At 43.9% G+C, this 22011-nt stretch overlaps 1 protein-coding gene across 1 annotated transcript; it reads left to right on the top strand.

Moving 5' to 3' along the window:
* Window positions 1–381: 381 nt before the first annotated feature.
* Window positions 382–19714, top strand: TRIM4 (tripartite motif containing 4). The gene is made up of 6 exons (XM_025864510.2): window positions 382–1062; window positions 5713–5808; window positions 6412–6642; window positions 10667–10689; window positions 10926–11023; window positions 14850–19714. The coding sequence occupies exons 1-6, from the start codon at window positions 670–672 to the stop codon at window positions 15434–15436; spliced, it is 1428 nt and encodes a 475-aa protein (XP_025720295.1). The 5' UTR covers window positions 382–669; the 3' UTR covers window positions 15437–19714.
* Window positions 19715–22011: the final 2297 nt, after the last annotated feature.

The following is a 22011-nucleotide window of genomic DNA, read 5'->3' as shown; positions in this document are numbered from 1 at the left end:
CTAGCCCTTGGGGTTGGAGACCGAGAACGAAGGCTGAATGAAAAGAACGGACTTCAGGGAGAGCGAGCTTAACGGGCTCAGCGCCTTCTTTGGCCCCCACTCTGGCCCAGCTGCACAGATCCCTCTAGTCCTTGTGGCCCTCCAGGCCCTGGGGCTGCAGCACACGCAGAACGCCCGCCCGGGTGGCAGCTCGCCGAGGACGCCAGAACGTAAGTCGCCCCGAGCGGCGAGCGAACGCGGAAGTCACCTCCTCCGCGTGAAGGACAGGCCAGACTCGTTAGCGCCTCCCCGCTTTGCTTCTCCAGCGGCTGCACGCGAGGGCTCCTCGCGTCCTCTCTAGGCGTTCCGGAGCAAGTTCCGCATCTCTATTGTCGGCCAGAAGGGCAGCCCACGTCCCATCGTGCCCCGCGGCCAGGCCCCGGCCGCCTCGCCCCGCCCTCGCGTCGCGGAAATCCTGCGGTCGCCGGGCTCGCGCTCAGGCTCCGCAGCGCGCGCATGAGCGAGGGTCTCTGGCCCACCGGCGCGCGCCCGGACTGGGTCCCGAGCCCCTGAGGGAGGGGCCGCACTTTCCCCTCCCCGCCGCCAGCAGCCGGCCGGCCGCGCCCGCACCCGCGCCAGCACCCGCGCCCGCCCCCCGCGTCGGAGCCGAACCCGGGGCAGAGAGGCGGCATGGAAGCCGAGGACCTGCAGGAGGACCTGACCTGCTCCATCTGCCTGGACTATTTCGAGGACCCGGTGTCCATCGAGTGCGGCCACAACTTCTGCCGCGGCTGCCTGCACCGCAGCTGGGCGCCGGGCGGCGGCTCGTTCCCCTGCCCCGAGTGCCGGCAGCCTTCGCTGCCCGCCGCGCTGCGGCCCAACTGGGCCCTGGCCCGCCTGACGGAGAGGACGCGACGCCGGCCCCAGGGCCCCGTGTCCCCCGGCCAGTGCGGCCGCCACCGGGAAGCGCTGCGGCTCTTCTGCGAGGAGGACCAGCGGCCCGTGTGCTTGGTGTGCAGGGAGTCCCGGGAGCACCAGGCGCACACCATGGCGCCCATCGACGAGGCCTTCTGCAACTACCGGGTGAGCGGGCCGTAGCGGGGCTGCCGCTGTTCCCGGGAACGTGTACTGTTTACCTCATTCTCATGAAAGTACCCACGAGGTGGCTGCTATTCCCATTGAACGTACGACCCCACACCCCCTTCCCAGGCCCGCAGGTGCAAAGAAGTTAAGCGTCACACTGATCTCAGAGCTGGGCTTAAAAACTGGGATGGGGAGGGTCTGCATAGAATTTTCATGGTACTGGCCCTGGGAGCTTCTAGTTCAATAAGACAAACCGAGAGGGTGTATCCCAGTGCTGTCCAATAGAAACAGGATGCGAACCACGTATATAATAAAACTTTCCTAGTGGTAAGAAGAAACGGGTGATGCTAACTTTAATACTATATTTTATTGAACCCAGTTATCCAAACTATTATTCAACAGTAAATCGCTACGAAAAGTGATCAGTGAGATAATTTTACTCTTGCTTTTCATAATGGGCCTTTGAAATCTGTGTTTACATTTACAGCACGTGTCAGTTGGGACCATCCACATTTTAGGTGCTAATGGGTGCTGTATTGGACAGTGCAGGTGTACACCTACGGGTATAACAGACCACTGAGGATTTGGGAAAAGCTGGGCTTGGAGTGATGAGGCTGGGGTCTGTTACCAGCTTCCTTCATCAGTTGCGAAAAACCACTTAATGTTTGAATTTGGAGATTATCTGTCCTGCCTATTTTGTGGGTTAAGGAGTTTCAGTTGAATAAATCCGTTTATCTTACTCTGCTCCAGCCACACTGCCTTCTTGCTTTTGTTTCAAGCCTGTTCTCTTTCTCTACCCCCACCTTCCATCCTTTACATCTTTTTGGCTTTTAGCTTGAAGACCTTCCTTGATCATCTTTTCCAGAGTAGTCCTACCCCCTTCTCTGGTGTAACTCCAGTGGTCTCCGACAGAATTGGTTTCTAGTAAGTACTGGCTGAATACACGAGTTTAATGATACAAGTTAAAGTGTTTTGTAAACTATAAAATGCTCTACAGTTTTATCAATTGATTACAAACAGGAGATATGCAAAGTGGCACTACAAAGTATACATCCACTGAGTAACTCAGTACTGTCTGCCAGGCATTGTTCTAGGATCTGGACATAAACGGATAAGAAAGACATAGGTCTTATCTTGTAGGAGACATAAGCATGTAGACCAAAAATTTCAGTGTGTGAGTGAATTATCCAAGTTTGTATGGAGGACATAGCAGGTCTGAGGTTGATCAGTGAGGAGTTTGAAATGGTTTCAGAGTTGAATGTGAACTCACTCTTGAAGGGTGAGTACAGTAGGTAGGGAGAGGGTATTCGGGCCAAGGGAAGAGCATATTCTGTGGTGTGGTGGCTTGGAATGGCATGTGATAAATGTTAGAGGACTGGAAGTTGCTCAGTATTTCTGGAGTGTAGAAGGAGGAAGGGCGTGGGAATTAGGGTTGAAGAACTGCTTGGTGTTGCCCTGCTGCCATCTCCTGGCGGTTTCTGTTATTACAGGGGACGAGTTTTCTAATGTCCCCGGAATTCCCATTTTTATTCAGGGGCACTATTTGGGGGCCCTATTCAGATTCCAATTGTGGCAGGATTCCAGAAGTCTTAGGTAGAGTCAATACAGGATATTTCATGCATACTGGAATTTTTTTTTTCCCCATACTGGAATTAAGGGCTTTTTTTTTTTTTATAAGATTTTATTTATTTATCTGACAGAGACACAGCGAGGGAGGGAACACAAGCAGGGGGAGCGGGAGAGAGAGAAGCAGGCTTCCCGCGGAGCAGGGAGCCTGATGCGGGGCTCGATTCCAGGACCCTGGGATCATGACCTGAGCCGAAGACAGACGCCCAACGACTGAGCCACCCAGGCGCCCCAGTTAAGGGCTTTTAAAAAATTGAAAAATTCTATTTAAAAGACTATTACTTTTTCATTATTAAGTAAAAGTGAAAACTTTAAAAGAAATCTCGGTCACATTCAAAACAACTATCTGATTGCAGGCCTCCCATATACATCAAATTTGACAGTGATCACAAAGTAGCAGTTGTATCAGTGATAAAGGAATAAAATTACTTGAAATAGCTTCCCAAGTAGCAGGATTATATATTTAAGTTAACAGTTAGGGGTATAAGTAGATTACATAATGTTAGACAACACTGTATTAGAAAGAACATAGCACAGGTGGTTTTGTGAGGTACAACCTAATTTCATCCCCCCCAACATTTTAATATGCAGTTTCCAAGCAAACATGAACATTGGAAGAATTTTATAACACCGGTAGACCCGCATCTAGATTCTGCCATTAGCATTTTACTCTCTTTATCACCTTCCTATCCGCCTTTTCTCTGCGTCCATCAATTCTTACTTCCTTTTGGGCCGTTTAAAGTTAATTGCAGACTTCCTCCTATACTTTAGCATGCATACCATCAATCACACTTAACATTTGTTTGTGGTATTTTTTGAAGTAACACTTAATACAATTAAATATGCACATCTTTAGTGTACATTTGCTGAGCTTTGGCAAATGCGTACACCTGGGCACCCTAAGTCCTTCTCAAGATAAACATTACCTGGGCGCCTGACTGGCTCAGTCGGTGGAGCACGTGACCCTTGATCTCGGAGTTGCAAGTTCAAGTTCCACTTTGGGTGTGAAGATTACTTAAAATCAAAAGAACATTATCATCACCCCAGAAAGTTCCTCCACCCTCTTTTTCTCAATCTCTGCTCCCTCCCCCCACCTGACCACTCTTCTAATTTTTTTCCACCGAAGATTAGTTTTGCCTGTTCTGGAACTTCATATAAATGGACTCATATAGTCTGTACTCCTCTATACAGGTTCCTTTTGCTCAGCATATTTTGAGATTGACCCATTTTTTGGTGCGTTATCAGTAGTCCATTACTTTTCACTGCTGCGTCATATTCCGTTCTGTGACTGTACCACAGTTTGTTTATCCATCTTTCTATCACTGTGTACCTGGCCTGTGTCCAGTTTTTGGCTCTTAGGAACAAGACTGATGTATTTTCATACAGGTCTTTTTGTGGATGCACATCTAGGAGTAGAACCGCTGGGGCTGGGACTGATGTATGTGTTTAGTTTGATGCCAGACCTTTACCCAGAGTGGTGGTTGCCCTTCACACAGCCACCGGCATCGTATTCGAGCCCTAGTTGCTCCATACCCTTGCCAGCTTTGGAGCTGTCACTCTTTTCAATGATCTCGCTTTGTTTTAGCCATTGTCATTGGTAAATGATCAGAAGAAAAATGATACCTACTAGTGTTCATTATTCTCCTAGGGAAGAATTAAAAAAAAAAAAAAAACTTGTCATGCTTATTTCTTAGTTCTGTTCATTTCTTTTTCTTTTTTTTTTTTTTAAAGATTTTATTTATTTATTTGAGAGAGAGAGAATGAGAGAGAGCACGAGAGGGAAGAGGGTCAGAGGGAGAAGCAGACTCCCTGCTGAGCAGGGAGCCTGATGTGGGACTCGATCCGGGGACTCCAGGATCATGACCTGAGCCGAAGGCAGTCGCTTAACCAACTGAGCCACCCAGGCGCCCTGTTCATTTCTTTTTCTTTCAGCTTTTTATTTTGACATACATTCGCACTTCAGAAAGCTGCCCTTGGCCACTCTGCAGCATTTGGCAGTCTTCACCAGTTTTTATTTAAATTTTCTCTTGCTTTGTTGTAGAAGAAACCATTCTTTCTTGGTTTTTCACCAGCCACCACTCATCTTAGCTTCTTGGCAGGATGTTCATCCTCTGCACCCCCCCTTAAATGCAGCTGTTCCCAGTTCCAGCCTGGATCCCCCTCTTGATAGACTTACCGGGGGATTTTACTCATACCCTGGTTTCACCTGCTGCCAGTGCTCTAAACTCCCTAGTCTGCTTCTGCAGCTCAGATCTCTCTCTCTTTTTTTTTAATTTTATTTGAGAGAGAGAGAGTGCCCATGAGGTTGGGGGGAGAGGCAGAGGGAGAGGGAGAAGCAGACTTCCCCGCTGAGCATATGTATTTATTCTTTTCAAAACAGAATTATGCAATACTATTGTCTAACAGCTTAGTTTTTTTTACTTAATATAACATGTCAGTATATTGAGAGCTACCTGAGATTGGTATAGAGTAGCAATACACCATAATTTATTTAATAATTCCCCATTGATGGATAATGAGTCATGCTGCAGTGAACATTACTATACATATTATTTTTGCCAGTGTTTCATTGCACAGATTATTGGAAGTAGGATTATGTACATTTTAAATAGTTCTGAGTCCTTTCAGTTGCCCTTCAGAAAGATGGCACCTTTCTTTTGTTTCTTGTCTTTTTCTTGTATGAGAATTTTTTATTTTTTTTATTACTAATGATGTACTATATGTTGGCTAACCGAAGATGGCACCTTTTTACAAAAATCTCTTACTGTTGCAGTGTCAGAGGCCTCCCTTGCCAATCTTAGGTATTTATTAATCCTTCAACAGTTTTCATTTTTTGCCAACTTAATAGGCAGACCCTATATGGTGTTATGAAATTTCAGACCAGAATACTTTTTATGCCTAGGTCTGTAACTGTCTTCAACATTTTCTCAGTCTTGTTCCCTGTTTGGATTAGGTGACTTTTAGCTCTTGAACAAGCAGGATGCTGGGGAAGAGGGTTTCTCTGATTTGTATTTCTCCCGGCAGGAAAAGCTTCTTAAGACTCAGTGTAGTCTGAAGGACAAGATGAAGAAAGCCATATATTTTCAGGACATGGAAATGAAGAACATTACCAAGTGGAAGGTAACAGCAGAAGCCATTGGGCATTTCTTGCCCCCGAGGCCCTTTGGTGTTGTTGGGAATAGTGGTCAGGCTCCTTGCAGATAAGGTGGTAGAACAGGAAGTGTCTCTATTGACCTGCGGTTTTGGGGGATGGGAGTTTCACATACTTTATCCCCATGTCTGTAAGGTAGTGCCCCTCTCCTTCCTAGTTTCCTAAGTATACGCCCTAGGTGGTTGTTGGTTTGGGTCCACGGCATTGTGGAAAGTAAATGGGCTTTGCTTTCAGAGACTAGTTTAGTTGGGAGGCACGCGTGCACATCTAAAGGTTTAATGAAACTAAACTGTAAGTGTTCTGGAGGCTAAACTAAATAATAAATGTGAAAGTATTTTAGTTTAAAAAATATACAAACAAGGCATTGTCATCAGTAGTAGAGACGGAAACGTTACAAAGAATGAACTAATACTATACAGGCTGGTACAAAGAGATTAGCAGAAATCTGGGGAGGGCAGGCAGGGGCTTCCTAGGGGAGGGGTTAGGGTGGAAGCCCCATGGGCTGCTGGGGAGTCTCGTGCACGGAACTGAGGAGCAAGAACAAGGACTGAGCACATCTCCTGTGGCTCTAGGAGAAGATGAAGAATCAGCGAGTGACAATCAGCGCAGAGTTTGCAAAGCTGCACCACTTCCTGGCAGAAGAAGAGCAGCTGTTTCTTCAGAGACTGAGCAAAGAAGAAGAAGAGACGAAGAAGAGACAGAATGAGAACACATTAAAGCTCCATCAGAAAATCACCTCCTTGAAGCAGCTCATCTTAGAGGTCAAGGAGAAGAGCGAGAGCTCCAGCCTGGAGCTGCTTCAGGTGAGACAGGCCGGGGGGGGGTGGTGTGTCTTTAGAGCTACATGTCTTTCCTGGTGAGGGGGTTTCATAGAAGAAATATTTTCTCTCTGTTGATAATTATGATACTACTGTCATTAAAGAATCAAAGATTCACCTTTCAAAGGAAATTAATGGGAAAATTAGGTATGCAGAGCTCAGGTATTATGAGATACCTACGTTCACTTGGGCTAATAGTTTGCGTAGAATCTGAAGCACATCTAAGACTTGTCCATTCATCTTATTTGTACATTCATGATTTGTTAAAATAGTAAAACAAAGCAACCTAAAATCACAAAGCAGGTAACTGTATCAACAGTTTTTAAGATAAATTTATCTTTCTTACTAATTATTTTTAAAGATTTTATTTTATTTTATTAAAGATTTTATTTGAGAGAGAGAGACAGAGAGAAAATGAGCAGGGGAAGGTACAGAGGCAGACGGAGAAGCAGACTCCCTGGTGAGCAGGGAGCCTGATGTGGGACTCGATCCCAGGACTCTGGGATCATGAGCTGAGCCGAAGGCAGACACTTAACTGAGCTGCCCAGGTGCCCTCTTACTAATTTTTAATCATTACAATCATAGCTTGATAATAACTTTGCTCTTAGCCCCAGATTTTGATTGGTATATTCATTCAAATAATTTCTAATATCCAGCAGCCTTTAAAAGGTTGTAATTCTAATTCATTAGCACTTAGGAGGTCTGGCTGACTCATTCAGTAGAGCATGTGACTTGATTTTAGGGTTGAGAGTTCAAGCCCCACATTGGGCGTGGAGCCTAGTAAAAAAAAAAAAAAAAGTAATTCATTAGCACTTAAATTTGGGACTTTTAAGCCAGTTTATTATCCTTCCTTGGAGTTCATCTTTACCTTTATATGCTCAGCAGGTAAGTGTCCTTATAGCTATTTCAGTTTTTGGATAGGATCCAACATTTGTGACCATCTTCTTTTTTTCTGCTGAGATAATTCCTTTGGTCTTAGATTCCTCAGAACCTCTCTTTCTTCCATATGATGTGACTCGAGAGGAAAGAACCATTGAACTATGATTTTTTTTTTTTTTCTTATCAGGAGACAATATTCTCTTCTACCTTTAAGGAAGAGAGATACAGGAACCCACTCGCCAGTTATTTTCAGCAGGAAATTTCTAGCAGGGTGTTACATGCCATCGAAGTGTAATGATTTCCAAGAATTGTCTAGAACTTTCTCAACTTGCTTGAGCCATGAAGTTCCAGTTACATATCTAAATGTAAACTCTAGCAGAATCTTTGAAATAACACATTTAAACAGTTTTGTTCAATATAGGTTTAATATCTGCTTAGAATCTGAAACTTCAAGGAGACACATGAGCTAGCAGAATGCTTACAAAAAAGTCTATCAGCCAGTATGAGGGCAAGGGTAGGTAAATGTTTAAAGAAGATAGAACTGGATCATAGAGTCTCAAGGTCTAAGAGAACTTATTTTACTGATCTGCTCCCCTGTCCATCTATTTTTTCCTTTATTCCTTCATTTTTAGCCTGTAAGTCCCTTCCATTCTTGGAACTATAGACACATCCCCCCCAAAAAATAGTTATTCCTAATTTTTATCTTTTTATTTGAATGTGTTCTTGCACAATACACAGTATTGCTTTGGTTTATGTATTTTTAATTTTTTTTCCTTAGGCACTCACTATGTTTTTAAGATCCATTCCTGTTGCCACATATACGTTGGACCCATATGTCCACCCACCACATTTTGCCAGTTCCTTCTTCCAGTGATGGAAATCCAGGTTGCCCTAATACCATTACCACTAGAAGTAATGGTGCAGTGACATCATTGATATCTGCTCTTCTTGTTTTTATTATTGTTATTTTTTATTAGTTCGTGGGTTTGCTCCGTAGCTCTAGCTCTTTCTCGGCCTCTGGAGCTGGCATGCTTAGCTCATCTCCATTGACCCTTTTTTTTTTTTGCTGGTAAATGTTTTTAAGCTATACTTTCCCCTTTAAATATTACTTGGGTCCATGGATTCAGACAGCATCACTTTTATTGTCATAATACAATAGACATGTTTAAAAACATTTTAAGTATAACGTCCCTAGAGAAAAATGTATAAATCATAAACGTGACAGATTATCACCAAGGGACCCATCCATGAAACCGCCAGCCAAGTCAAGTAATAGAACATGCGTAGCCTGCCTGACGCCCTCCACGTGGCCCAGTCAACACCCCTTCCCTTTTCTGCGAGGCTGTTCTCCCTCCAGACTTTTCACACAGTTTCATCGTGCCTGTTTTTGAGTAAGAGTCTTGGGGTATGTGCTGCTTTTGCTCAACATTATGTTGTGAGATTAGCCCATGTTGTTGTAGATGGCAGTTTGTGCCCATCACTGAGTAGCACGTCCCAACCTGGAGCTATTTTGCTCCCCCAGGGGGCAGTGTTGGAGACCTTTCTGGTTGTCACAATTTGGGGGTGGCTTCTCCCAGCATCTAGTGGGTGGAGGCCGTGGATGCTGCTAAACATCCTACCATTCACAGAACACGCCTCACCTCCAGCTCCCAGGAAAGACCTATCCAGCCCCAAATGTTAATAGTGCCGAGGTTGAAAAACCCCACTGTAGAGTATTACATTGTATTAATATACCAAAACATACTATTTACTCTACTGGTAGCAAAATGTGGGTTGTTTCTACTTTTTACTATTACAGAAAAGCAGTCATGAACATGTCTTTTTTGGTGCATTTATGTCCACCTTTCTGTCAGTTGTGTATCTGCAAAAGCATTTCCTAGTCACAGGGCGTACATTGGGTCAGCCTTAGCAGATGATTCCAAATTATTTTCCGAAGTGGTTGCATCAGTTGCCACTGTTACTTGCAGTGTGTGAGAGCTCCAGTCACTCTGTATGCTCAGCCATACTCGTTGTCAGTTCTTTAGTTGCAGCCGTCCCAGATGGTGTGGAATGTTATCTCAGCCCTCAGTCGGCACCCCTGCCCTCCTCCCAAAGGGTAGATTCATTTCCCTAATGACTCATGAGGTTGAGTACTGTTTCATGTGGCAATGAACCATTTTGATACCTTTTTTTTTTAAGCTTTCTTGAGGTATAATGTACATATCTTATAATTCACCCATTTTAAGTGTACTTTTTTTATAACTAAATAAGTGATTTTACCAAGTTGTGGAAACCTTACCAAAGTCCAGTTTTAGAGCATTTCCATCACGCCAGTAAGATAGCTTGGTGCTTGTTTATAGTTAATCTCTGTTGCTGCTTCCAGCCCCAGACAACCTACTTTCTGACTCCATAGATTTCCTTTTCTAAATATATCTATAAACAGAATCATACACTACGTGATTTTTTGTGCATGGAATCTTTCATTTTATAATGTTTCTTAGGCTCATTCATGTTGTAGCATTCATTAGTATTGTATTTATATTCCTTTTTTTATTCCTAAAGAGTATTTTATTATAGAATATGTCACATTTTGTTTATCAGTTCACCAGTTGATGGACATTTGGGTTATCTCCACCTTTTGGCTCTTATGAGTGATGATGCTGATGTGAACATTCGTCTGCCATTCTTTGTCTGGACATACACTTTCATTTCTCTCGGGTAGATAGTAGGAGCAGAATGGCTGGGCTGTATCGTATATTTATATTTAGTTTTTTTAGAAACTGCCAAACTGTTTTCCAAAGTGGCCGAACCATTTTGTATTCCTACCACATCCTCACCAACACTTGTTATTGTCTGTGGGTGAAAGACAATAGGTGGAGAAGTAGGCAAAAACCCAGGAGAGAGTTAGTGTCATAGTGCCAAAGGAGAAAGAGTAGGGTTTCCAGAAAGGGATTGGTTACCACTGTCAAACAGTGCAGAGGGGTCAGGTGGAGAAAAAGACACCGTGTGTTCAATCCACTGGCTTTGGCGGCACGAGATCAGACGTGACATTAACAAAAGCGACCGATAGAGAAATACCTGCTTATAAAGTTGAGTACCAGATCTCGGGAGGAGGGGATGTAACGCGCTTATGTTTTTCTTCTCTTCACAGAATCCAAAAGATGTGTTGACCAGGTATGAGCTGCTGCTTTTTCATGGGGGCCTGAGTGGCGGGGAAACAGGCCTGGGCTCCAGAGAGCAGTCTGGGCACACCTGAGAGTCGGTGGGGAAGGAATTCCAGCGCTCACTTTTGCAAGGGGGAATGGGCGAGCGGTGGTCTGAGCTTTGGGCTTGGAACCTTCAGTGGGAGTTGGGGGCCTTGGCTGCCTGAGTTGTCTCCTAAGAAGAGCAGCCTTCTGTACTTTCCTTAGGAGTGAGAGCCAGGATGTGGACTATTCCCTTGAAGTTCTGACGGTGAAGACTGTGTGCCAGATTCCGATGATGAAGGAAATGCTGAAGCGATTCCAAGGTAAGCAAGAAATCTTTAAAATAAGAGAATAAGCACTGAGAAAACTTTAGAAAGGAAAGAGGAAACAGAACATGCAGCTAGTGGGAGGGTCAGGCAAAATGGTGTTAACTAGAATACATGGGTATATGTTTCATTCAAGAAGCATTTACTTAACACACACCGTGTGTATAAGGTGCTAGTTATACAGAAAGAAAAAGACCTATTTCTAAGAATTCAAGTAAATTGGGCAGACTCCGATCACTTATAACATAGTGGGATCTACTGTTTATCAACGTATGAGTAAAATATTATGGAAGGTCAGAGAAAGAGCTATTGGGGGTGAAGTGGGGAAGTTTCCACACAGAGGTGACATTGTTCTGGGATTTGAGGGATGAATAGGAGTTTGCCAAGTGGAAAATGGAGGTGTACTCGTGTAAGCAGAAGGAGCAGCATGAGCTAAGCTGTGGAGAAAATGGCGGGGTAGGTATCCAGTGTGACTAAACCATAAGGTACTTTGTGGGGAAAGGCAGGAGCTGAGGTTGAGATGGTGAACATAGGAAAGTCTGAAGATAAATTTACTGGATCTCCAGGGAATTGCCAAGGCATGTAGGTGTTGTAAACGCTAGGCAGGTAGTTCTCTCATGCACATCCCTGATGAAGAACCATGTGGTGGATGAAGTAATGGGGACTGGATTTACTCTTCAGCCTGAAACTTAGCTAACTAAAAAACTAAAATAAAACAGACACGGTACATGAAATAACCGTTTTCCCAACCCTGGATATCAGGCAGTACAGGACAAGGAAATGTGAAACAATGCGGTGAGCTGTATGATGGCTCCAGCCTCCAGCCTGAAAAGAGCTTCCAGGCCATTGTGCAGGGGCGGGGAGGGTAGTGGAGGTGAAGCCAGGTTGAGGAATGGAGCGGAGTCCAGGGAGGACTAAGCAGTGAGAGCTTGCAGAGTACTGGACAGAGTACTGGTGAGGAGAGAGCCATCCAGAGGGCGATGATCTGCAGAGGTCCCCCTGAGTATTTAGCAGAGTACTGACCAGCAGATGCTTGTGAAAATCTACCTTAGACTGAGGAAGGACGTTTCCAAAATGATTAGAAAGAACAGTTCCTGGTGCTCCCACAGGGCCCAAACAATGCCTGTTCCTAGCAGCCAGACTAGAAAACTCTTAATTCCTGGGAAAATCTTGCCTCATTAGTGGGGAATAATTAACCCTACACTGAACACTGCTTTGGACCCACGTTATAAATCATGAACACCAGATCCAAAAGGATCAGATTACTTCCAAGTAAATGCATCCCAGGACAAAGCTTAAGATTTTAAAAAATGAGTACCTAACCATGTAAATTCACAATGTCTGGCATCCAGTCAAAGATTACCAGGCATGCAAAAATGTAGGAAAGCATGACCCATAATGAGAATAATCGATTGGTACTGACCCAGGACTGAGCCAGATGTTAGGATAAGCACAGAAGGACTTTAACACACTATCCTATAAAGAAGTATTTGGAGACAGGAAGGTCGAAAAAAGTCCCAGGTCAAACCTCCGGAGATAGAACTACAGTGATTGAGAGGAATACACTGGTTGGGAGTAATAGATGATGAGGTGTTGCAGGAAAAAAGATTATCGAATTTGAAGATGCAGCAGCGGAAACTACAAAATGAAACACACAGGGAAAAACCTTAAACCATGAAAAGAGCCTTGGCGAGCTGGGGGACAATCTCGTGCAGTCTTACATGTGGTGCGTGGGACCCCTGAAATGAGCAGGATGCGGATGAGACAGGAAAAATATCTGAAGGCATAATGGCCCCAGCGCGCCGGGGTGGCTCATTGGGTTAAGCGTCTGCCTCGGCTCAGGTCTTGATCTCAGGGTCGGTCCTGGGATCAAGCCCTGTGTTGGGCTCCCTCCTCAGCAGAAAGTCTGCTTTTCCCTCTGCTCCTCCCTCCCCTGCTCATTTTTTTTTCTCTCTCTCTCTCTCTCTCTCAAATAAAATCTTAAAAAAAATAAAAAAAGAATGTTCCCAGATTTTCCAAATTTGGTGAAGGCCATTAGGTCCACAGATCCAATAAGCTCGACAAGCCCTAAGCACAAGAAATATGAGAGGAACTACACCAAACAGCAGGGTGAAGAGGACATTTTTGATGCAAGAAGAGACAAAGGACATGTTACTTAAGATGGAAAAAAGAGATGTCCCATTTCTCTGAATTTACCAAACTTTTCAGAAATAAATCTCCATTCTACATGAACTCTTTTTTTTTTTTTTTTAAAGATTTTATTTATTTATTTGACAGAGAGATAGAGAGCACAAGTAGGCAGAGTGGCAGGCAGAGGGAGAGGGAGAAGCAGGCTCTCTGCTGAGCAGGGAGCCGGACATGGGGCTCGATCCCAGGACCCTGGGATCATGACCTGAGCCGAAGGCAGCCGCTTAACCGACTGAGCCACCCAGGCGCCCCTCTACATGAACTCTTAACAAAAAACTAAAGAGGGAACAATGCCCAATGCAGCGTACGCAGCCTGCATTATCGTGATACCCAAATCAGACGAAGACATTACAAGAGAAAAGGGCTATATAGATCAGTGTCCTTCATGGACACAGAAGAATTCTGAAGATAATTTTAGCAAACTGAACCTAACATATTTGTAGATAATGCGTCACAACCAAATGGATTTTATTCTAGAAAAGCAGGGTTGGTTTAACATTTGAAAAGTCAGTGTAATTCATCACCTTAGCAAACTAAAAAAAGGAAAACTATATGATCACTTCAGTAGATGCAGAAAAAGCATTTGTCAACACCTAACATCCATTCCCGATTAAAAAAATAGGGCTTGATAAACTAGAGAGACATGGAGAGTCTGGGAGGAGGCCAGGGAGGCAGGGAGGCCAGGGAGGAAGTCAGACCGTTCAAGCGGGGGATGCCAGAGGCCTGAGTGAAGATGGTGGCAGTGGGACGGAGAAGAGGCAAAGAACCTGAGGGGTATTTCAGAGGTGGGACTGATAACCCAACCCGTGACAAATAACCCATCCAGGGTCAGAGGGAAAGAGGAGCCAGATAACCTTAAGATTTTAAGCTGTGAGTGTTCGGGTGGAGTTAGTGCCCTTACAGATCAGAGAACGCAGAAGGCAAGATGTCTGCATGGGAAGGGGTAGGAGTCCCCAGGGGATGCAAGGGGACTTAGGATAGTGGGTTGCATTTTGAGTGATCTGTCAGGGGCCTGTGGAGATGCCCAGTGAACAGCTGGAACCAGTGAAGAGAAAACTTGTTAACAGTACCACCTCCGTGTCCCAGTGCAAAGCACCATCCTGTCCGCCGTCTTGGTCTGGTCCTGATTGAACAAGTCAGAATCTGGTAATGTTTCTTCCAATTTGATGCTGATTGTGAAGACTTGGGGCCGTGAAACAATGAGCTCCCTGTTTTTAGGTCTTAGTCGTTTAGAACAGAAAGGAAATGAAGATTTCACTGTGCTTGAGAGCGCACTCTGGCCTGCCAGGCCCAGCCGAGGATCAGTTGAGAGGCAGTGGGGAGTCTCATCCCTAATGGTTCTTGTTAGGAGACGCTCGGAACTGAAGCTGGAAAAAAGTTTCTGGAGGAGGGTTGGTGGTAAGCTGTCACATTATAAAGATTTTATTTATTTGAGAGAGAGAGAATGAGAGAGAGCACGAGAGGGAAGAGGGTCAGAGGGAGAAGCAGACTCCCCGCCGAGCAGGGAGCCCGATGTGGGACTCGATCCCGGGACTCCAGGATCATGACCTGAGCCGAAGGCAGTCGCTCAACCGACTGAGCCACCCAGGTGCCCAAGCTGTCACATTATAAATCGCCACTCTCATTTTCTCTGCAGTGGCTGTAAATGTAGTTGAAGACACGGCTCATCCCAAGCTTATCTTCTCCCAGGATGGGAGATATGTGAAAAATGGAGCATCGGCCAGTTCTTGGCCATTGTTTTCTTCAGCATGGAGCTACATCAGTGGATGGAGGAACCGTCAGAGGAACGCGCAGTTTGTGGGAAGATTTCAGCACTTACCCTGTGTTTTGGGAGAAAATGTTTTCACTTCAGGGAAACATTACTGGGAAGTTGAGAACCGGGATAACCTGGAGATTGCCGTGGGGGTGTGTCGGGAGGACGTCATGGGGCTTGCTGATGCTTCAGAAATGGGCCCCCGTGTGGGCATCTGGGCTCTCTGTTGGGGTTCCGCTGGCTTTCGGCCCCTGAAAAGCTCTTCTGTAAGTCCTACCAAGCAAGAGCCTGCTCTTAGCCGGGTGGGAGTTTTCCTCGATGCTGGGGCTGGGAGCATCTGCTTCTATGGCGCTGTGGACGGCACGCACCTATACACCTTCTCCTGTCCTCGCGTCTCTCGCCTCCGGCCATTTTTTTGGTTGAGTCCATTAGCATCTCTAGTCATCCCGGCAGCGACGGGTGGGAAATGAGGCTGTTCCTCCCCTGCCCGAGAACCTGTCGCTGTACCCCGGTGCAGGCACATGCACCCCTCAGCCCTCTTCTCTCTCCATACGTACTGGTCCAGGCGACACGTCCATACCGTCCATTCGCTTGGCTCCCTGCGCGTGCTCTGCGTGCACAGGGATGGCGGACCCATTGGTTGCCTTTCCAGCGGCCACTTGCTGCACTTCCCTCCTCCTCTTCTGGTTCTTCTGACGGAACGGTCGGGGAGCACCGTCCCTGGGCTTCAGGGGAAGCAGCCCCACGTGAGGCAGTGCTGGCCAGTGAGCTGGGAGGAGGCATTTTCTAAGGCGCTTCTGGGGATAGATTGTGTAGCTTTAAGGAAGAGGTGTTTGAGGAGACACAGCCCCTCTTGTGATGTCAGCAGCTGTCTCAGGACTGAGGGGAGCACAGTAGCAGTGCACAGGAAGAAGAAACATGGTCTTCGCTGGCATCGCTGGGCTGTTGGAATTTCCTTACCCTGACACTTCGTATTATAGGAGGTGACTGCTCCCTTATTGTATAAGGCAATTCAGGTTGCCTTTTGGTATAGGATTGTCTCACTTTCCCTGAAATTGGACAGCTCTGTAGGCTCTGTTTCTGTTCAGTCATGTCATTCCTCTTCTCCAGGAAGTACTGAGACCTCTCACTTTTCTGGATCAGAAAGTTAAGGAAATCTTCCCTTACTCTGCACTGTGACTCTTCTTTACCTGACCAAGTCTGACCATGAACACCTCAGGTGTTCATTTTGTTACCCATCTGTCAGATTCTTACACACTGTTTATGCAGGATGCTAACGTCACACCTCATATGTTGGGAGACACTCGCTATGTATTCAGACTGTGCTGCTGGCCTCTTCGGTAATGCTCTCCTACGACTCCTGCAGAAGTTCGGTGTGGGAGAGGGAAATTAAAATCCTCTTTCTACAAGGAAGACAATAAACTGTGAGACAATAAACTTCTGTTACGTCAAGCCACCCGGTTTGTGGTTTGTTACGGAGTCTTAGGAAACCAGTACACTTGCCCATCAGGACTTCCTCCAGTATCTGCCTTATTCATTTCCAGTTTTTGGGAAACTCATCACTACCTTTCCTCCATCCTCCTCTGGGGCTGTTGAGCCAGGTTGACTGGTTCTATTATAAAGTCTTGCTCTCTGACTTCAGGTGGGTTCTTTGAGCTGCTTGGTGTGCAACTTTATTTTTTCATCCCTTGACTTCCTTTTACATCTCTGGTGGCAGTGATTCCAAACCATTTCCTCCTTTCTCAAAGCTTCATGAGCCCACCTACGTACCGTGGGGGAGGCAAACTTTACCAGTCTTATGTTTTCAGCTGGGACTCTAACAAAATGTCAGATTAATAAGAGAAAAACAGTTTATTAACACATGCAGCACACACCAAGCAGGAAAAACCTAAAATGAAGAGTAACTCAAAGTGAAGGCTTAGAATTGTGGCTTACATAGTATCTTTAACAAAGAACAATACATTTGTGGAAAAATGACAGGAAAAAGTCAGCCTGCAAAGGGTGGCAGACTGTGGGAAGGTAAATGCATGTGAGGAGACTAATGGAGTAAATGTTTATTTGCAGATTCCTTGTTGGTGCAGTCTCCAGTAAAAGGGGAATTTATATCCTGCCATTTGGCAGGAAAGGGGAGCTTTTTCTGGGTTTGCTGCTCTTAATTGCCTTCAGCTAAAAATGATTTTTATGCCAAAGAGACCTATTTTGGGCTGACACATTCTGGTTTCCTTCATTATTATTAAAGAACTTGCATCTTTTACTGAGAAAAATACTATTCTCTTGCTCTACCTATTTTATTAACATTTTTTTTGCCTCTTTTAAGTCTTGATATCGGCCCCTCTCAAGTATGGGATGGGACACAGGTATCATATTTACTAAAAATGAAATAAACTCTTATGATGCCTCTGATGTGCAAACAGAATTGAGAATGAACTTGTAATAGTTTTCAATGTTACTTAGGGATTTCTCTGAGTCTTTACTATGTTACTGCATCATGACTTACTTGGAGAGGTATTTATTACACAGAATTTCTCAAGCTTATTTCACCACAGAGACTAGCTCAGGGAGCAGCAACTAAGACTTCCCAGAAGACAGTTTGGCAACGCCTGTTTATCCTACACTTTCTCCAGATGATCTTGACTATCTCTGATTTCAACCTATACTTACTTGCACTGTATAAAGTTGGTGGGTACACTGTGTGACCATGGATAAGGCTCTGCTAAAATCTTCTCCCCTGGAGACTAGGCTCTTGTTATGAATATATGCTCTCCACCCCTCCAACACTGCAGCTCCCAGAAGTTTCTCACCCTTAAGCTAGCCCACAGTCAACCTCCAGCAATTCATCAAAATTACTATTTAAGTATTCCTACAAGTTTATGGCTCCGGTGGATTTTTTTTTTTTAAAGATTTATTTATTTGATAGAGAGAGACACAGCGAGAGAGGGAACACAAGCAGGGGGAGTGGGAGAGGGAGAAGCAGGCTTCCCGCGGAGCATGGAGCCTGATGCGGGGCTCGATCCCAGGACCCTGGGATCATGACCTGAGCTGAAGGCAGATGCTTAATGACTGAGCCACCCAGGCGCCCCATGACTTCCACATTCTTTACATGTAGGAGCTGAAGCTGCAAGTCTATCAGAATAGGCTTCTTCTAGACCTCTGTAATGGTTGTGTCTACTTCACTAAGGGGTGCCTAGACAGCCGGTAAAACATTTCTGGGTATGTCTGTGAAGGTGTTTCCAGGAGAGATTAGCATTTGAACTGATAGACTGAGTAAAAAAGATCATTTTCACCTAAGTGGGTAGACATCGTCCAATCAACTGTGAGCCTGAATAGAAAAAAAGGCAGCAGAAGGGCAAGTTTCTCCTCTGCTTGAGCTGGGACATCCATCTTCTGCCCTGGGACATTGGTACTCCTGGTTCTTGGGCCTTCAGACTTGGACTGGGACTTAGACCATTGCCACCCGATTTTTGAGCCTTTGGACCCAAACTGGAATTTACACCATTAGTTCCTCTAGTTTTCAGGTCTTTGGACTCAGACTGAATTACATACACACCAGCTTCCCTGGATCTCCAGCTTGCAGACAGCACCATGGAACTTCGTGGCCTCCATGGTCACGTGAGCCAGTGGCCACTGATCCAACCTATTGGTTCTATTTTTCTGGAGAACCACTTGCTTTTTTTTTTTTTTTCTTTTTCTTTCCTTTAAATCATCTAGCCTTTCCGTTCTTAACTGTTGAACTATTCACCTTTAAAGTTATCGTTTTTGGGGTACATGCACCCTGATGTTTATAGCAGCATTATCAACAATAGGCAAACTATGGAGAGAGCCCAAATGTCCATCGACTGATGAATGGATAAAGATGTGGGGTGTGTGTGTATATATCTATATTATGAATATTATTCACCCATCAAAAAGAATGAAATCTTGGCATTTGCAACAACATGGATGGAACTAGAGAGTATAATGCTAAGAGAAATAAGTCAGAGAAAGACACCATTTGATCTCACTCATATGAGGAATTTAAGAAAGAAAACAGATGAACATTTGGGAAGGGGGTAAGGAAAAAGAGGAGAGAGGGAAACAAGCCATAAATAACTCTTAATGATAGAGAACCAATTCAGGGTTGATGGAGGGAGTGGGTGGGGGGATGGGCTAGATGGGTGATGGGTATTAAAGAGCGCATTTGCTGTGATGAGAAAAAAAGTTACTGTTTGTTTCCAACCTGGGCCCGGCAGAATACTCTCTCAAAGAAGGGTGGTGAGAAGAAGGGCTGTTCTATCAACGAGGTAGAGACTACACCATCAACATTCACAAGCATCCATGGAGTGGGTTTCAAGAAGCGTGCCCCTTGGGCACTCAGAGAAATCTGGGAATTTTCCATGAAGGAGATGGGAACTCAAGATGTGCCCATTGACACCAGGCTCAACAAAGCTGTCAGGACCAAAGGAATAAGGAATGTTCCATACCGTATCCATGTGTGATTATCCAAAAAAACCAGGATGAAGATTCACCAACAAGCTCTATGTTGTTTACCTATGTACCTGTCACCACTTTCAAAAATCTACAGATAATGTGGATGAGAACTAACTGCTGATTGTCAAATAAAGGTATAAAACTGCAAAAAAAAAAAAATGTTACTGTTTGATATAGTTGGATAAAAAATACTGTTTTGCTAGTTCTTTATTAGTTTCTTCCTTTTTCTGCCTCTAGTTTTATTATGTATTTAAAAAATAAAATTCATTTTATTTCCTCTACTTATTATCTATACTTCTTTTAAAGACATTTTTAGTCATTGCTATAGGGTTTACAGTGTACATATTTGAAAAATCTGAATCTACCCTCAACCTTTGTTCTGGAATGCAGTTAGGGTATTGGGAACTGAATCCTTCTGGATCTTGCTTTTTAGGATTTGTTGGGCAGAACCTTAGCAGGGTGTAGTCTGTGTCTAATTACTCCTCAAGACCCTTCTGCATATTACACCCATACTCTGAAACTGGTTTTCTGATTTGGTGGTGGGAACAGGCACTACTCCTGGCCTGGTTCAGGTCCAAGTACTGTTCCAAGTCTTGGATAGTTGCATCAAGCACATATGCTGGTCAATACTCTGCTAAATACCCAGGGCAAAGCTCCTGCGCATCTCTGGGTTTCACACTCTGTGCAGTTTTCCTCTCTCTAGCATACTCTGCTCTACAAATTCCAGTAAGCTTGGAATTTTCAGACTATCTACTCTTATCTTCTCAAATCAGGTAGTTGGTTTGGTTCCACCTGGTTTCTTCCAGCATGAAGCCTGAAACTCTTAAGGCAGGGATCACGGTCCTTATTTAAAAAATCTGATGTCCAGTGTCTTAAATTGTGGTTTCATACATTTTGTGCAGGTTTTTTTTTTTTTTTTGTTATTTCACGCAGAAGGGAAAATCGCACCCATGTTACTCCATCTTCAGAAGCAAAGTCCCTACAAAGATGTTTTAAGCAATTAGAAAAGGATTTTTCTCATGCTTGAATCATCTCTTTCCCTCTTGTTCTGAATCTGTTTTCACTAGACAACAGATTTTACTTAATTGGAATTCTTGAGTACCTTAAAACTTGTCATATTCTAAATTGTACAACTTAAATGTGTAATATACATTATCATAAAGTAACGCAGCTGTATGAGCAGAGAAATTCAAACAGATAGGTTAAATTTTGGCTTTTTTCCTAACCACTCTTGGTAATGTGGTTATATAAAATTATTTGTGGTCCTAAAACTCAAATTCTGTTTTAGGTACTGAGAATACATCAATGAAGGAAACAGACAAATCACTGTCCTCACAGAGCTTACATTCATTATTGTGGATATAATAGCTCACAATTACATAGCACTTACTATGTAACAGGCACCATGACACTATTCTATGTGTTTTAGACATATTAACTTACTGAATTCTCATAAAATTCTGTGAAGTATGTATTATTTTTACCATCGTTTTTCAAGAGGAACTAAGCACAGTTGTTGAAGTAACTTGCCTGAGACCACACAGCCACTAAGTAGTAGAATTGGGATTTGAACTCAGGGTCTGTGACCCTATAATCCTCTGTTTAATCACTGCAGCACCCAGGTTCGAGCTATCTTTTTATGTTGGTGAAGTATCTTTCCTTAGTCTTGAGTTATGTCTTTGTCCCCCTCATCTTAGACTGAGAGGTGGATTCAAGTTTTCTTCCTCCAGTGACTATCTCCTTCTAGTTCCTATAATTTGCTTTATTAAGTGTTGTTGCTTACATTTCATAACTGCTCATATTTTCATTATAGATTGCACCCACTTTTACAGTCTCTTACAGATTAAAATTTTGATGTTATCCACACTTCAGAGAATACCCTTTAATATTACAGTGTTTTGTCTTTCTTGAGTTTGGAACCGAATTCCAATTTTTCAGATGGTAAGATCAGAGTCCTTAGCTTTTAAAATTTTCATTTAGCTCTGCCCTCTTATTTTTAGCTTTATGAACTGCTTTTTTTAGAGTTACAGTAAAAAATAAATATATTGCATAGAGTTCAGTTTTGCTTTATGACCTAATTTGAAAATCCTCTTCTGTTAATAACTGGGGAAGTCTGTTTACATTTATTAATAGCCCAGCTATCTTTGTCCTGAATTCTGTCACACTGTAGTCGTATGTCTTCTGCTCTTATTTAAATCTTTATACATATATCTACTTTTTAAATAGTTCTGAAATTTAAGAAAGTTGTCCTCTATTTTTGTCCTAGTAGTTTCTCTCATTAATAATTTTACATGATATCCTTAAACCTGTTTTAAAAAGCAGTTTTGTTAATCTTCTATTGTGGGAGTCCCTTATGCTCAACTCCCACATTAAATAAATCATCAGGTTATGTTAATGGCACCCTCCTAAAATATCTTGAAATTATTCCCTGCTACAATCTTAGGCCAAAGCACTATTGCTTCTCCTTGGAATAGAGGAACAGCCTCATAAATGGCCACCCTGCCTCTGTTCTTATCCACTGGTGTATGTCCACCCTTATGCATCATCTAGTGTGACCTTTAAAACAGGTAAGTTTTAT

The sequence above is a fragment of the Callorhinus ursinus genome, unplaced genomic scaffold (genome assembly GCF_003265705.2).
Source record: "Callorhinus ursinus isolate GAN/ISIS: 27379988/994484 unplaced genomic scaffold, GSC_fseal_2.0 scaffold55, whole genome shotgun sequence".
Lineage (NCBI taxonomy): Eukaryota > Metazoa > Chordata > Mammalia > Carnivora > Otariidae > Callorhinus > Callorhinus ursinus.
Note: the sequence above shows the minus strand (reverse complement) of the source record. Positions and strands in the feature narration are given on the sequence as shown.